We start from the raw sequence: 18668 nt of genomic DNA, 5'->3' as shown, positions 1-18668 counted from the left end.
CACTGAGTTTTCAGTCTCCTCCACTGCACCTTCATTATCCGATCACTCTCTGATTTAATGTAACATCTACATGCTGCCCATTTCTCATAACTGAATTCGTCATGTTTCCTCTAATTTTTCTAACTTACTTGAGGGATACCTGTGTTTGCATTTTTGTGCTCTTATCTTTAGAAAGTAACTTTGAAAGAGGTGTGTGCTCCTGTTGCCACATCTCTGTTACGGTGTTAGCCTTTAGGATTAAGGAATAACTGTTTCTATCATACTTATATCTTTGTACTTTTGTAGATGTAACTCAGAGGTCTGAAATGTGCAGATTACATGGTGTTGGAGGTGTGGCACTTGGACACTGACTGGGGCTACTCCCACCAATGGCTACTCAGCCAATGGACTCAGTGTAACCAATTAACAACTGCTAATTTGTGCAGCTGGTTTGGATTTGCTATTTAATGCCTGCCCCATGTCTGTGTTCAGTCTGACTCTGATGAAGAAACGATAATGTCACAACATTGGTCCGTTTGCACCTTTAAAGCATAAACTGATCAGCTGTGGTCCAGCCCTTTTTGTGCCTTTGACTTTGATGTCCTCAAGCTGAGAGGCACCTGATTTCATTTTACATTTTTGCTGAAATATGTGCAGAGAACTCATTTTCTCTTACCCTCCCACTCTCCCTGACTACAGTTAAGAATCTAGGACTAATATTCGATCCCAGTCTTACATTTCAGACACACATTAATTATATCACACAAACTGCCTTCACCCGACATTGTAAAATAGCCCAAATCAAAATCAGACGCAGAAATTCTTGTACATGCCTTCATTACATCTAGATTAGACTACTGTAATGCACTTTTCTCCAGCCTATAGAGCAACTCCAATTAATCTATATCACAGTCACCAGAGTCCTGTTGTCTCAGAGTATGGGTGTCTCTGCACTGGCTACCGACTCATGCTAGATGATGATGTCAAAATCCTGCTTCTCACCTATAAGGCTTTAAACGGACTGCCCCCCTCCTTCGATGGCGGTTACTTAACTATTCCTTGATTTCATAAGAACTCTTTTGATTGTTTAGCCTTTGTCCACTGAGCCCCACTCCACTGGAATAAACTGTAGTAGTACAGTAGTAGTAGTTATTTCTACTAGAAAGAAAGTACTTCTGATAGATTCTACTGTAGAAAGAAAATAGTTCAGGTAGTCCCATTACATTAGAGAGAATGCAGACATCTATGACTGATATTGCCAAAGCTTGGCAACTCACACCAAAGCAATCTAGATGGATAAACAGCTCTAACACCAGAGGAGAAATATGTATTTTTGATTTTTGGGTGAACTGTCCCTTTTAAGATCTCTGTTTTTGTCTGTGTACTTTTGTATGTAACATTGTGTAATATGTTGTCTGTTTTTCTGACTTGTAACGTGTACAGAGACTCTTTGGGTGATGACTTTGATTGTTCAACTGTATCTATAAATGCTCCTCTCTTTCTCCATTTCTGAGAATGTAGTTGAGACTTAAATGAGTGTTGCAGTAATGATTGGATCTGGATTAAGGATGTCAAACATATCAGCACCTGTTTTTGTCAATACCAACTGTTTAAAACTGTATCCAGGGCCATAAATATACATTATTTCAGTTCAATTTTAGTTTATTTAGTCAGTGATATATCCGATTTTGTTGTGTGTTCCTTTTCATAATCAGTTTTGCTTCAGTAATTGTTTGTTGCGTTCTTTAACTTTTCTAGATTGCATCATGTTCTGTAAGCCTGGCATCTAGTGTTAAAGCTCCGTATGTCCATGTTTATGCATCAAACATGTTTTAGGATAGAATCAAGCTGCTTACTGTCATAATAAGTCAGCATATGTCTTTCCTAGAATCTCAAGACTGCCTCCATCCAGAAAACAGATGCTTTGCAAAATCAGATGGAATTGAATTGGTGCCCTTAGCGTCCAGCGATTGTTAAGTTTACCTTGGCCCTCTATTAGTGTGGTTTGGCTGTTGAATACTGATGGTGCTTTATCTGATTCAGTGATTCAGTCTTCCCTCCAGAGATCAAAGCAGTGAAGCGAAAGCTCTGCAATATGCACACAACATCCTTTACCTTGCCAAATTCTCTCTGAACTTCAGATGTTAGCATATTAATCTGCTAAATTGAAGCACCAACAAACAATTCAAACCATAATACACATAGCATTTATTTAACACAACTGTATAAAATAAAAACATAAATGTCTCCTTTATAATACTGGGCAACTATTCTGCAATCCATATTGATTATGGCTAAACGATTTTGAAAAGCTGTGTAATTGCGATTATTTTGATTTACATCTAAAAACTGGGATTTTATAGTTTTCCTCTTGCTGTATTGTAGAGCTCTGAAGTTCTGTGGCCCTGGAGGACCTCCGCACGTGAAGCTCGTCATTGAGTGGGAGCACAAGACTAAAGAATGGTAAGCATTGTGCAGAAACCATTTAATGTCTCCTATATATAAACACACTGCTGCAAAAGTTATCCTGAGCATCATTTTACAATTTGCATTTCAAGACCCAGAGCACACAGTGATTCAGATCATGTCAGTCAACGGACAAAAAAAGACATACTCCCACTGATCCAAACAGGGTAAATACAATACTGCAGGTGGATGGAACAATTAACCCTGCCTGTGTGTGATTCAGTCTTTTTGGCAGCATCCAGGAGGAGGTGGTGAAGGATGCAGAGAGTGTGAGGAACCAGCAGCAGCAGCACCTGCAGCAACATAGCTGTACCTTGGATGAGTGCTTCCAGCTATATACCAAAGAAGAACAGGTGAGACTGAAAGCAACACAACTACCAAGTAAACAACTCTTCATCCTCTTTTTGTTTGTCTTCTTTTTCTTTCAGCTGATTCCAACCTTAATAAAAAATAAAAGTAGCCCGCCATGGCCTCAGCATGTGCAAAAAAAATGGCATAATTTGTCTCCAGCAATGAACGATTGAATTATTTATGTACAATAATTTCTTTCTCTGCCATTAATTTCAGAGTGTCCCTTTTTGTCTCCCTCCTCTATCCTGTCCATCTCTTATCCATGCTTAGCCTGCCTGGGAAAAAGACAAATCTGTCAAACTGTTTTCATTTGCTCTTATAGTAGTTGTTCAGCTTTGCTCAACTACAAGTGAAAGTTGCTCAGTCAAAATTTTACTTGAGTTAAAGTACTAGAGTACTTGGTTTTAAAAATACTTAAGTATTCAAAAGTACAATTTACAAAGTACATTTTCTAATATCAATACATGCTGTATTGTTTTCATGATGCATTTACAGAAGCTTGTAAATCTCTGAAACCATCTAATGATGCACTGACCTGCTTGTAGAACCACTCTGCTACACAAAGTCTATAGAAACACCTATAAAAACTTCAGCATAGAAATGCAATCAAAAACAAAAGGGACATCTGTTGTCATTTTTTGATGTAACTGTATTAAAATCACATCATAACATTAGATTGAAGCCAACTGTAAGGAGTTCTCCAAGTCTGTTAAATAACTGAGATTTCTTTCTGTCCTCAGAGGCAGTATATACATGAATTATGTGGTATTTTTCACCCCGATAAAAACAATCCAACTTTAAAAGCTGCCTGGAAACATTTCTCTTTTTCTAATTATAATAACATCTTGAGATTTAATTTTGTCTTTCTCCTGCCGTCACCATTACCGCTTTTTGTTTGAATGAAAGAGGGAGAGCTTGTTTGTGCTTGTTAGTGCGCCTGGATGATGTATTTCCACTTTTACATCAGTCCCATTTGAGAGGAGCTCAAAAGTACAATATTTGTCTTTGAAATGTAGTGGAGTGAAAGTCAGAAGTTTCCAAAAAAAACAAATACTCAAGTAAAGTACAGATACTCAAAAAATGTACTTAAGTACAGTACTCAAGTGAATGTTCAGTCACATCTTAAAATTATTCACTTATGTTATACGTATTTAAGACTTTTAAAATTTTAAATTTTAGGCCTTTAAATCTAAGATCGTGCAAAAAAAAAAAAAAAAAAAAAAAAGCCCTGTTATTGAAGGGCTCAGATGATGACATCAGTCATGTCTGTTGTCTGTAGAACTAGCTCAGTCCAAATCATCTTCAACCTCTATTTATAAACTTCTGAACCAGTGACATCATCATGACATTACAGGAGAAGCTTATAGCCGGCCAATAGGAATCCAGCTGTGACATCATCGACGTCACAGCTTAGATTTAAAGGCCTAAAATTTAAATTTTTAAAAGTCTTAAATACATAGGGATTTTAGATACAAGGTCATAAATAACGTTCAGCCACATCTTAAAATTATTCACTTGTTGTGGAGGAGAGGTCAGGTCCAATATAATTCAGATAGGACTGCCATAAAACCTGTGGCTTTACCTCACTGATGATGTAAGTCATTGGTTGTCAACCTGAGGTCCAGGCCCAATAATAACAGCAGCTTTTCCTGAGGTTAGAAAATATGATAATGTACTTCAAAAAGGTTGCTGAAGTTTGAAGGTGGATTTATTTAATTTTCTGTTATTAGTACTATAACTGTTAGGAAGTGTTCATTTATTTTCAAACTAGCTGTTTGTCATTGTTAGTAGAGAGTCCAGTCTGCAGTGTAAATCACAGAATATTTACATAACATCACCAAAGAAATGATTTGCATAGAAAGTTTATATCACATTAACACTTCTGTTCCTATTCACACACTCCCTTTCTCTCTCACTTTCTCACACACTCAGTCTGTCACTGCTTCAAATCTGTATCACACTTAAATAGCCTGGTTTTCCAGTGGGTCATTACAGCTGGAAAATCTAACCCACCGCGGGTTATGTGTGCAGCGTTTCACTTGATGTTGCACAATCAAATTCTCAAGAAGACACTGGTGTCTAGAAACTGCAATAATAGGAGAGAGGCAGAAGAGAAAATCAGCTGGGGCAGGGCAAGCGAGGCATCGGGACCACTCTGGCCGCAGGGCAGATCATTTTTTGAGGAGCATAAGGCGAAACTGAGGGGGCATGGTGGCCATGAAGTTCTTGCCCTGAGGACAACATTGATTATGTCTGTCAAATATTTTAAAACTTAACTGCAAATCTTAGTTGAGTAGAGACTGACTCTAAAAAACCACCAAAAACCACCAAAAACTTTTAGCTTCTCATTCAACCTGCATGTATAACATTATGTACAAATAATGAGTGATTCAGTGGCGAGCCGACACTTGTTCTGTTGATGTCCTGGATGAGGCAGAGAAGATGATTTCACTTTGGTTCACTATGGGAAAAGGAAACACATTTCACAAATGTGCGTTACTTGTAACACGCTGTCGGGAAATGTGAGACGAATAATTCTACAAACCAATAAGAACAAAAATTCAATTTGATAGACGATGATATTACCTGAGAGGATAGTCGATAAACAGCAGCCACCTTGGAGATGTATAAAAAACAGGGAAGTGGGGAGCTCAACTTGCGTCACAACTACACAGTGAGTTTATTGACTGTGAAAACGTCACCAATTTCCAACTGAAATGAGCCAGTGGAGAGGAAGAGCGGCGCAATAAGTAACTGCTGCACAACAGGGAAGGCTCAAGTACTGTGTGTTGGCTGCTTCACATCCAGCGTTTATCAGCCAAAGTGAAGGCAGGCTGCCAGTCAAATCGAACAAACAGCTGCTCATCAGTTAATAGCATATGTATTCCCCTGATGAAATTCTCCTCTGGGCTCAGTTTAATTTGGTTTCATCAAAAAAAAGATGACTGGAGGTGTGAATGTTAAGACCTTACTGATGATTCCTCCCAAGTTTCAATTTTTTTTGGCAGGATTTGTGCACCACTTTGATTGAAGAACTTGTTAGATAATACACACAGCCTGAGGGTAACTATCAAATTAAAATGAAAGGACACCAGTTAACACTATGACCTACTAAAATATCACGTTATGTCTCCATCAGCATAAGACAAATTGGACTACAATAACAAGATAAAGTTGGTGTTAGTTTTGGCCCTTTCGTAGGATTTCCTGCAAACTAGAAAGAGAGACAATAATCCCCACCTTATCCTTCAGTCACATCTCAGATGGCAAATTTCACCCAAAGACATGATATTAACCATTTGCATAACATGCCCTCTTTAAGTCAGATGAAAAAGAGTCTGTGATTTGTACTGGGCTGTTTTCAAAAAGAAAGAATGATGTGAATGTTAAAATAGTGACAGCAGGAGGAGCGTTCTGCTCCACATCCAAGCATTCATTCTGTCCTAATCTTAGCATCTGTCCCCCATTCAGTCTGCGCTCAGCACTGAAGAGAGAGCTCAAGGTGGATCCACTCATCTATTTGATTTTGGGAGAAAAAAAAAAGCCTTTGAGAAAAATATGTCTCTTGACATCCCTCCTCTACAGGATGATTTAGATATTTGAAATCATGTTTCTGTGTCACTTTGCCTCATATGTAGTGGTGTTAATTTTGACAAGAAAATTCACTTTAGTTCTTACTGGAAGTTGTAGTCAGTTAAAGTCACTTTATTTGTATTTTGTTTAGCTTCAGTCAGGATTTAGACATGTAATTTCAGTGAGTGTTTTAGTGCTAATTTTGTCAGACAATTTGATGATTCTGTCATGGATTTTGCTGCGGGGTTATTTCGTCCTGGCTGTGAAAATTGAAATGGAAAGTAATGAGAAGTAGTTACAGACACATTCTTTCACATAAAAATGAATGCGTAAGTCATTATAGAGCTGCAACCTACGAAGATTTTCATTCTTGATTAATCTGTGAATCTGTTTTGTTAAGTAATTGCTCAGTTGTTTAATCAGTAAAATGGCAGAAAGTGGTGAAAAATGTCAATCAGTGTTTCACAAAGGCCAAAATTATGTCCTCAAATGCCCAAAGATATTCAGTTTCCTGTCATAGTAGAATAAAGAAACTGGAAAATATTCAATTTTAAGTGACTGGAATCAGAGAATTTGGACTTTTTCTGCTTAAAAAATTACTCACACTGAGTAAACTCAAATTGATTCTGAAAATAGCAATAGTAATAATTCATAATCAATTCATCGCTGCAGCTCTTAGTTATAATGCGTCATTATTGGTTTTCAGATACCGATAATATTTATCACCAGATAAAACACACTTTTTATATGTCACTGAAGGCCTCTGCTAATTTGATCATTAGAGTAGTACTCAGTAGAACTGTGTTTTAATAAATCACCGGTCAAAATGTGTAAACTACATCATTAAAACAGACAAGCGTCATGTTTATTCACTTTATGGAGCTCAGATTAATACTGACTTATGTTAAATGTTCACTGAATAAGTTAGTGTCTTTATGAGTCATAATAAATCATAAATGATCTTTAGAAGGAGAGATGTTGTTCTGTGAGCTTGGTTCTATTCACATCAACTTACGTAACTGATATTGACTTTTGCAGACACTGTAGGATGGTGTGTTTTCAGGTGTCTTTTCAAACTGGTTGTTTTCTCAGCACATCTTAAATCCTCAAGGTGCTCCATCCTCACTGGGAATAATACTCTGTCTTTTATTTGATTTGAATAGAAGAGAAAAGCCTCCACAGGTCGTCTGTCCTTTCTTTTCTGTCTTTTCTTTACCCCTGTCAGGTTGTTAGTGAAGATGAAGCACACACTTTTCATTTTCCGTCATATTTATTAGTGCTTTATTAGATGGCTGATAACTGTGATCTAACTTAGGTTGTCCCCCTCAATATTTCGTCTCCTCTTTACTTGTGAGTGCACTATGAACAGAGATTTTGTTGTAATTTTTGCTGTCGATATTCTTTTCATTTACGTTGTCACCACAGTTTTATCATGGAATAATGACTGTCAACAAATTGTCCAAATTTTCATTGACATCTTTGCACCCACAAAGCTCAGTTCACATCTATTGACTCCATTTGTATTCCTAGAAAACCCATAAGGGAAGCTGAGTGAGACTTCAGTATGCTACTTCCTCCACCCCCCCCCCCACCCTTTGTTGTATAAGAATCTGCATTATGTGTTTGGATACAATTAACTGGTTTCCAATCAGACTTGAGAACTGAGCGCTGAGGAAAAATGTAGAGCAAAACTCTTCCAAGTTTTCATTCTTCTTTTGCATCATGGTTATCTGCCTTGTTACCAGTCACAAGTCAGACAAGGAAAAATGTCAGACTGCATGTCAGTGAATAGAAAAGGACAGTCTTCACCTCATTTAATGAACGTTGCCATTTTTCGATGGCAGCTTTGTGTCCGACCCAATCTCCAGCATTCTCTTGGCTCTCCTGGATCTTATCCCACACATTAGCTGGCGGTCCAAAGAAACATCATTGTTGGGCAAACGTCATATCTCTGTTTCAATGCTGTTGGTCACCTGTTTTACAAACATTCAACCACTGAAAAGTATTAAAAACAGTTGCTAACTTTGACTCAGTTAGTTTAAAAAAACAGTGTTTTTTTTGTTTCTTTCTTTCCCCCACATTTCTTGAAAAGTAACAGTTTGGGACATACAAAGTTTCTGCCTGCCACTGACAATATTAGATACCTTTTGAAATGATTTTGTCTCTACACTCAATCTCTACACTTTTCCCCTGACTGAGATTTGGCCAAAGCTTTCCCAGCTACAGCTTTTCTCCCCCTGGCTAAGCTCCTGTTCAGACCTGGTATTACTGTGCATCCTGGGTGATCCGATCACAAGTGGACAGCTCTAAGTACAGGTGTGAATGCACTCAGGGTGCATTTGAGATCCAATCACTCAGACCACATTCGGAGCTGTACTGAGTTGCATGTTACCACATTCTTTTAGCAGCATGCGCAAGTAGGAGAGAGGCGCTGTGGTGTACTGAGACACACACTTTTACTTGCTCTTGTGATGTGAAAACACCAGATTTACTACACATAACAAGGGTTGTGGTAGGCAACTGGACCTGATAGAGTTCTTGAATATGTTTCGCCTCTCATCCAAGAAGCTTCTTGGATGAGAATGACATCTGAAGAACTGAACTGAAGAGGCTTCTTGGAGAGAGAACTCTATCAAATCCATCCAACCCTTGCAACGAATACCATGACCTGGATGACTGAGAATCTTCACAGACAGATTTCCACACAGTCAGAAGAAGTAAAAGCATGTGTCTTGCACATAGTTCAGTAAGAAAATCCCAGCACACAATGGAGCTTAATCTCCTGCCTCCTAAGCTTAATCTCCTGCCTGGGCCGCTGCCAGCACAAGTCAAATATGAGGCTGGCGGGCTGGTAGAGGAGTTTAGTAAATGACCACATGGGTAGGAACGGACCTTCAGCTGACAAAACAGCACTTGTGTTTATTTGCATACAGAGCGGAGAAGTGAGATCTGATCACAAGTGGTCACTTGTGATCCGACTGCCAGGTGTGAACTCAGAGCTGTCCATTTGTGATTGGATCTCCCAGGATGTATGTTAATACCAGGACTGAACAGGCGCTATGACTCAAGATTGGAGGCTGGTTAAACATAAATACAAGCCTCGCACTTACAGTTTTTCTCAATTGTTTAAACAATTTTCCTGAATTTTCCTAAAGCTCAATTTCTCAAAACTCTGAATACAAAACTAAAAAGAAATGCAAAATGAAACACCACACTCAAAACTATGTTCTCCCTTCTCAAAACTGATTCCATCAAAAACGATACACACAGCTGTCATATGAATATCTGTTAAAGCATCAGGTAAAACACTGATGTGGTAAATTTAAAACACCACCATCATAATACTGTGTGTTTTACCTTCATGAGGTCATGTTATGTTTTAATGAAACACGTGAAATTGTGTAGAAATTGTTTCCTTTTTAAAGTTTAAGGTTTTTTGCCCCAAAATAGGTTGCAGTTTTGTGTTACATGTAGTATAATTCTCCTGTCGTCACCATTACCACTTTTTGTTTGAATGAAAGAGGGAGAGCTCGCTTGTGCTTGTTAGTGCGCCTGGACGTATTTCTGCTTTTACATCAGTCCCATTTGAGAGGAGCTACTGTGATTGGTTTCTTTCTGTGAGGAACACAGCATGTGACCAATTGCATTTAAGAAAAGAAAAAACAGCAACAGTTGACTTCAAAGCTGTGCTTAGTCGAAAAGTAACAACAACCTTCCTGGAAATGTAGTGGAGTCAAAAGTACAATATTTGTTTTTGAAATGTAGTGGAGTGAAAGTAATAAGTTTCTAAAAAACAAATACTCAAGTAAAGTACAGATACTCAAAAAATGTACTTAAGTACAGTACTCAAGTAAATGTACTTCATTACTGTCCACCACTGTTCATAGCTGATATTGCAATTGTGTGTTGTGTTTTGATAAAATGAGCCCTGTTTTTTAAAATTGTGCTTAAGCAATCATAAAAAACTGTAAAAAGAAATACTGGCTCGCCTTTCCCTTCCTTCTCCTCCTCCCCTCTGTTCTTTGTGCTGCTCCATCGTTCCCCAAAACGGCAGCAGTCACCTGAGGCCTCCATTATGCACTGACACATGATTGGTGTGTTTTGCCAGTTGAGTTTGAGCAGGTGAGACATGAGTGAGACCAGCTGTTAATTAGGGTATGACATTTTGAAGGCCAGAGTTTTCCAGGTGAACAAAGTGTGCTGAATGATGTGATCTGTGTTTAGACTTTTCCAAAAATGTTTTCTAATTTCTATTTGACTGAAAACAAATGAATTGTGCTTCGAGTTCAGCAGTCTTGGTGTCTTGTTGTTTATACATGAGCTTTGACTTTTTACACTCGTGTGCATAGATATGGTTTTTGTGTGCATACATTTGAGAAAAACTGCAGTGTATATCATGGTTGAATGATCACAGCCAAAAAAACTGAGAGCTGAAACAGGGTAGAAAAGCACAACGGTTCAGGTCTGATGTTTACTGATGAATAATAAAATTTAATATCTTACAATCAGATAAAAATGCCAGGATCAATTATTTCTTTGATTGTCTTTTAACTGTGACAGTGGAGCTGGGCCTTTGTGCACAATGAATCTACTCTGCTTAAAAAGAAATGTTTGACTTTAATTTGATTTAATATAATTAAACAATTAGTTAGACTGTGAGTCAGTTAGACATGCTATAATCAAATACATCTTTAGTGGGAGGAACTACAGAAAAGACACGAGTGAGGGGAAACCAGTCACTGCTGCCCACAGCACAGCAGACATCTTTATTCAACAGTCGCTTTTCTCATCAAGAACGTAACAGAACAAGTTTTCATTTTGATTACTGATTACTATCTGATGATTACTATAGTAGAGTCGCAGAGTTTCCTGCACTAATTAGGTTTTGTTAAGTTACGCACCAACATGAGACAAGACTCAGGCTGTGGTCCTACCCAGAATCATTTGCTTCTGAAGAACCCTTATTTGAGGAAAGGGATTGTCAAGGTTTCTTTGTAAGACTAAGGGTTCCAGGCATCTTTATTTCTAAGTGTGAAGGCAATTTAATTTCTTTATCTTAGAATCTAAATCTCTTGTACAGCACTTTTGGGAGAGAGGTTTGAAGTTTTTAAAGGGAGACAATGAGTCCCTGCAGCCCCTGTCCGTAACCATAGAAACAGAAAATGTTTTAAAGTTTTACCATGACTGCCAGTAGGCAGGTGTAGATTGGGATTAGCTGACAAATGATTAGCATGATTTTGCTATTAAGTAGAGCTATAATGACTGGGATGATTTTATTTTAATAGAATAATCTTTGTGCAGTCACTATTTACTCCTCTGAGCAGCATAAGGAGCAAACACTGAGCTAAACTCAATTCTCCGTGGTCCCCCTTAAACTTAATCATCCAGATCCCCTAAGTCTGCAGCAGAGATCCTCTAAAACCACAAAGCCAGCAGAGACAGAGGCAGCAAACACTTAATGAGCTACATTTCACATTTTTTGTATGCTTTCTGTTGTGGTGAAGCAGAAGCAACTCCACTCTGAAAAAATCTGCGAAAAGCCATGTGCCTGAAGGACCTTTTTTTCTTTTTTTTTTTTGAGGATGAAAGGAGATGTTTAGATAATTGAAATATTCGGCCTAGAGCAAGGACAAATGGTATGAAAAGAACCTTCCTGAAATTGTGAAATGGTGAAAAAAGAGCTGACACATTCCAACTTCACAGGTTTTGATCAGTTAGTGAAAAATAGATTGATAACACCTGCTACAGTCTGGATTAAACATGTCCCGTTACATGATGAAATGACCACAAACATGAATAAGCATGTTACATTTATGATAACGAGTTTAGTTTCATTTGTATAACCATTTAATTGATTTATTCACTTACTGATTCCAGCTTGCCCCAGATGATGCCTGGAAGTGTCCCCACTGTAAGCAGCTTCAGCAGGGCATGGTGAAGATGAGCCTGTGGACCCTTCCTGACATACTCATCCTCCATCTGAAGCGCTTCCGACAGGTACGCGAGCTCCATGGGGCCTCTGGTCAAGTATTCTGGTTACACTGTCATTGAATCATTTAATTAGTTGCATTAGTCTATATTTTTTGTGTAAATGGCCACTCATAGTGACTGGTACCCCCGGTATTATGAGGGCTGCAGTTCCCCTCAGCTGAGTCATGTTTGCATTTGAGTTGGTGGGTAGATGGGTGCGTTGGTGGGATCTCAATACTGCAGTTGCAAACCTGAGCAATACTCTGCAGACTCTGGCTCCAAATGACAGCACCAGCACAAGATGGCAGCGAAGGAGTGGAGACATGTCATCCATTTTTATTTATTTATTTTATTAAAACACCATGTTGAGTACATTGACAGCACCAAACAGCAAACAGACAAAATTAGAGACTACTTAGGGAACATAGTTTAATATTTAGCAGCTAATGAGCCACATATTTCCCTCAGGAGTTGGTGGAAACCACAACAGAGCTATAAAGGAGAGGCAATATTTATGAGGGGAGCAAGGACAACTCCAGATGAATGATAAATGTTTTTCTGCTGGTTGTATGTCAAAAGGCAATTGTTTGTTAACACACCGTCCATTCTCCACTTCACAAATTAATAATATGGCATTTTGTATTCACAGCTTGTTTTCATTGCCCCTGTGTGGCCAAAAAATCAATTAATGCAGCTAAAGATGCAGCAAAAAGTCTTCCTTTTGAAAGTGAAACTTTAGAATTGTATCAGTTCTTTCTGTATGTGATCAGAATCAAAATGAGCAACAACTGATTCAATTCATTATCTAACTGGATTGAAGAAAATGATCTCATTGATTGCTGCATCAAATTTTCTACAGGGAATAAGGATTCGGGCTATTACAATTTGAGATGACATAATTGCCAAGGTACAGCTATTACTGACTCAACAAGAAGCTGAAAGACTAATTCATGCTTTCATCTCAAGCAGATTGCACTATTGTCATGCACTTTTTACTGGTCTTCCAAACAAGTCCACTGAGAGGCTACACCTAATGCAGTTTTAGCCACATTGCACCGGCTCCCTGAATCCACCAGAATGATTTTAAAGTGCCTCTGCTCGTAAACAAAGCACTCAACAGTCTAGGACCATCCTTCATCAGAGATTCTCTGTTTTATGTTCCCTCACTAATTCTCAGATCCTCCACTGCCGGCTTTCTATCCAGAACGTCGACAGAAAGAACAAACAAAAAATCGGAGATGCAGCTTTTTTCAGCTATGCTCCCAAATTTTGGAACAGCCTACCCAAACATATCAGAGAGGCAGGCTCTGTTGAGATTTTTAAACAGCAGTTAAGGACACACCTAAACCCAGCCTTTCTACAGTAGTAGGAAGGCTAATTTAGCATAGTTTAGCATAGTTTCCCACAGGTTGCTTTTAATTACCCTTGTATGCTGTTTTTAGTAGATTTAGTTAATATCATTGTTGTTGTTAAGGAAGGACTGAGATTAGTGCTGAGCGAGACTGCATTAGGGACAGAAAAGTACCACAGTGCACAGTTAGACATTCTGAGTACACAGAAAAATCAATAAAATGCTCCACCTGAATTTGAGTTTTGTTAGCCAGTCCTCTTTCTAGCCTCCCTGCTTCAGTTTTTTTAAGTGGGGGTGAGTTGCATCATACTCTCTGATCCTTTTTTCTAAAAATCTAAAGTGACACCCTTGACCTCAATGCATTATGGAAGATGTGTCAGTCACAGGAGACCACCAACGTTCAGCATTACTGTGAAGCTTATCTAAACCCAGCATCTTGCCTCTGCAAAGCTTTTTTAACAAATACATTAACCTCTTCAGCTCGGGAGATTAGAGAGAGAATCAATCCTATATGTCTCCCACCACCAGTGGTAACAAGTTTGTGCCTGAGCAAACACACTAAGTGGTGTTTTATGAAGGTTTATTGAAAGGCAGGACATAAATGACTGCAGCTGAGAACAGCTGAGAAAAATTAGAGGGTGCTGCACAAACTAAACACTGGGTCACTCTCATATCACCAACCTGTTGGTGTATGTCTCTGGGGAGAGAGAGCTCCTGTCACACTGAAAGAAGATAAATAGCACAAGGGCTAATTAGTATTTACTTGCAGCATGACAGCCACGGCTGCTTCCCACTCAAGACGCTCACTTAAAATGCATCTCACTGTGTTGCCTCTTCTGCAGACAACATGACTCCAATGTTCAGGATTTGTCCTCACTGCTCTGCTGTAAACACCAGGTCAGGACTCTCCCGTCCCTGGTGAGATACTGTCTGAGGTTTTGTATCAGTACCTCTCAAATGATCAAATTGTACCTCAGTCAAGCAATCAACTTCGAAGTGAGCCTCCCCAACTTTAACAACCCCCCATTGTTCCCCTCAAACAAGCGTGTGTTCTGAGACTGAACTAATAATACTTTAATAATACTTTTAATAATACTTTAAATTAGTTTCATGTTCGTCTTCAGCTGTATATGAGGAGTTAATGCCGTGAAAACCCAACATTTTCACTATGTTGCGCAATAAAAGCTTTTCAAAACAATAATTCAATAATTCACTCACACAGTCACACACACATTTATGCACCTGGAGAACAGCCATCAGGAGCAATTTGGGATTCAGTATTTTGCCCAAAGACACTTAAGCAAGAGGACTGGAGGAGCTGGGGATCAAACCACCAATCTTCCAATTAGTGGGAAAACCCACCCTGTCTCCTGAGCCACAGTCACACTCACTGACATGAGCATGTTAGCATTGTCATTGTGAGCACATTGCCAGTCTAGTGTTAGCATTTATTTCAAAGCACCGCTGTGCCTCATACGGCTTCACGGAGCTACAAGCATGGCTGTAGGCTGAATGCAAATTCAACGACAATTAGTTTATACATATTGTTGATGAACCGCATGTGGTTTGAAATTGGGACACCCCCAGTGACTCAAGGAATCCCTTCTTTACCAAAGACATTTTGTCATAGTCGGAAAACCTACGCTGTAAATAATTATGAATTAATCCGCTCAGCTGCGTTTGAGCGTCCTGGTTGTGCTTCCTGGCTGACTGTCACACTGTCATGACTTGCTGGGACACTTGACTAGAAAAGCCCTGTCATTAATATTATGAGTAACGGGTGTTTTTCCTACTGTGACAAGTCAACATGTCTGCTGTGAAAAAGGCTATTTCAAACTACTTTGCAATTCATAAACGTCAACAACAGTAACACCCCTCCATCTGTAATACACAGTCACATAGAGTCACATTTGGGCGTCTCATTGTTTGAGACAAACGGAAGCATTCCCAGGGGACTCATTAGTATTCTCACACAAACCTGATATCATGCACAGACCAAAACATTTTCATACCCATATTATAATACTGGAATTGTTTTGGTGTTGCTGCTGCTGTTATTGCCATTGGGAAAAGTTCTGGTTCATGCCGGCACTTCTGTCTTTATTATGATCCCCACTGGCACCAACATAAGCATTCTTCCTGTGGTCCACACACATAAAATCAATGTGGTAATGTGGTAAATTAATTTGCAACCAAAGAACTTCAGTATCAGTAGGCATTAAATTGTTAATACCACATGACAATACTTCTGTTGTCTCATTCATTTTATTTCTTAGACTACAAATATTACACGTGCAAATTTAAACTCTTTCCTTGGTAACTGTGTTAAAATCAAGATGGTGTTTTAAATTGTATCTTGTTTTCCCTTCCTTTCAATTTGAGCGCCAAAAATAAACATACACATACAAATACACATACACATACACATACACATACACATACATACAAACAAACACATTTAACACATTCAGCATACACACAATCACATACACAACCCCACACTCAAACACTCACAGTTTACCATACGTGTGTCCTACTCACTACACCTCATGAGAAGAACGTAGTGCTCACAATATTAAAATAATAATCACTATTAGAACTACATCCAGGTTACATTTCACTGAGGAAAATTTCTGATTAAATTTTGTACTTAGAGGAGTAATGGACACTGTGAAACAGTAATGTAAACAGTAAATAAACACAGATTAAATTAAATTAAACTTCACCGTGTGTAGAGGAGACATTGGGCCATATCATTGTCAGAGCTGGTTATGCAGGTCAGCAAGGATAGGACCCAAACACAGAAAGAGGAGGCAGTCAGATGTCTTTAATCGTTTATTGATAGCAGACAGGCAGGGAGGCGGGTACCTGTCCAGGTAAACATTCAGATAAGATGCAGCCATGTCTAAAGGATCCCCAGATCCACAAAAGATCTTGGAAGAGTAATTATTTTAAACCAAACCATAATATTTCCCTAATCCTAAACAGTTTTTTTCTGTCCTCAAGCCTACCCAGGTCTTAACTGCAGCATTTTCACATTATAAAACAGAATTAGTTTGTGTCAGGTGCACAGTGAAGAAGCAACACATAAAACTGTCATGAGAGTTTCAAAAATCAAATGTTGTTGTTGTAACAGGCACTCAAATACAAAAGCCTAAAGCAAGAAGCCAACAGACTAATAAGTGTTTACTACTAGAGCGTGTTTGGGAATGGGCTGGTGAAATATCTGTAGGGCTGACGAGGAAATGAAATGCAGGTGAGGAAGCAGGCAGGGACGTCAGGGCAGGATGAAATGGAGTGAGAACAGAAAAGGTCAGAGGGCATCTGGTGGACGGCTCAAGCATGGCAGGCCTGGAGAGTTGTGGGAAAGTATATTTCCTGGGGAGTGACTGTATCATAAATAGTGGATGGAGCCTCTGGGTCTGAAAAGTGAAGTCAATAATAATATATAAGTCTGTTAAACCTCCATTCTTTGTAATGGTTGGGGGGGGAGACACATTTACTTTTATACTTTTCACTTGATTCATGACCTCAATAAACAGTTTCCTAATGAGTTTATGGTCACAATCCCTAGCTAAAAGTATTCTTAACAGCATCATGCTCATTTTGCAAATCATGGTCCTATTGAGAATAAGCAGCAGCTTGCACAAGTCCCAGAGCAGAGTAAGTGAGTCAAGGCAACAGCGAGCTGAAAGCTTTCTCAGTCCGAGTGAGAGTGAGCGAACTTTTCAAAACTTGACACAGACATCACTCACTGCAGTATATATAATGTGAAATGCAAAGCTGGCAAGGGCAACGTGTCTCACTTAACACAAAATACAGCTCATCTAAAAGCTAAAGAGTACACAGTAGAAAAGAACTGTAGTTACTGTGAGGGATTTGGCTTTCAGGGCCTGAAAGCCAACTCCCTCACAGTAAGTACAGCTAACATCAGCATGCATATATCACATATGATTCCTCCGAGACTGGAGAGATTTTATGTGGTGTGTAAAGTGCTATAAATAAATATCAGAATATTCTAAACAGATAACAGTGTTGAAATTGAATTGACGTTTTGACGATTGAAATGACCTTTTTTGTTATTACAGAAAATTCACAGAAACAAGGTATCATTGGGTACCAGTACTAAATTCCGGGTACTGGTATCAGTACCACATCAGTTCCGATGTGAACGGTACTCATCCCTGGTGCTGATGAACAATGAATCAGGATTCTGTCACTGCATTGCCTATTTCTTGCCCCAATTTTTTTAAGTAACACACATTAGTGTACTGTTTATCTGTAATGTGAGAAAGTTTGTGCCCTGCAGGATAACTGAGCCTCCCAAAACCTGAGATCAAACAGTCAAACAAGGCAGCGTTGATCAATTCTGGATCATGATTCTGTTACTACATTGTCTGTTTCTCACTTAAAATGTTTTCAGAAACATATTTTAGTGCTCTGTTGAGCTCTGGCCAGGCAGGTGGGACGACTCCAAACCAAGCACAGTCCAGGTCGCAGTACGTCACTAAACAGCTCCACACTCCTCTCGGTCAAAACGGCAGGCCACAGCCAGTGGGTGACGTTAACGGTTTATCTGTGAGAAGTGAGCGGGGGATGGAGACAAAGACAGAAAGACAGAGCAATGCAGAGGGCAAGAGTGTGGAGGACGACTGAGGCAGAAATTGTGGCAAACAATCTTGATAATGTTGAGTAGGTTAAGGTTATGTAGGTACTCATTTTAGCATTTATGATTGTAAGAATAAAGTAAATTGACCTGAGTGTCCTCTCAGCAGTAACATTCATATCTGCAAACCCACACAATTAATGTTCTGTTGGGGTCTCTATCCTTTATTATAATGTTTTAGATTATATATTGACTGTTGTCTCATGACACTGTTAACAGCTTAACACTTTCTCCTGTGTGTGAAGGTCACTGAGTCTTCTCCACAGATTTCACACATGAAGTTCTGTTTACTCGTCATGAGGACTACAGCTC

At 39.0% G+C, this 18668-nt stretch overlaps 1 protein-coding gene across 1 annotated transcript in view; it reads left to right on the top strand.

Annotated features, from left to right (window-relative positions):
- The window catches only part of usp43a (ubiquitin specific peptidase 43a), a 170584-nt gene that overhangs the window by 131434 nt on the left and 20482 nt on the right, over nucleotides 1-18668 (top strand). The window contains exons 10-12 of the mRNA XM_084715618.1: nucleotides 2365-2442; nucleotides 2669-2798; nucleotides 12247-12366. Coding sequence (XP_084571744.1) covers nucleotides 2365-2442; nucleotides 2669-2798; nucleotides 12247-12366 — 328 coding nt within the window. The remainder of the gene's footprint in view (nucleotides 1-2364; nucleotides 2443-2668; nucleotides 2799-12246; nucleotides 12367-18668) is intronic.

This window comes from Lutjanus erythropterus, chromosome 3 (genome assembly GCF_056507025.1).
Source record: "Lutjanus erythropterus isolate fLutEry1 chromosome 3, fLutEry1.hap2, whole genome shotgun sequence".
In the NCBI taxonomy this organism is placed as follows: Eukaryota; Metazoa; Chordata; class Actinopteri; order Lutjaniformes; family Lutjanidae; genus Lutjanus; species Lutjanus erythropterus.
This window is presented reverse-complemented; position numbering and strand designations above follow the sequence as displayed.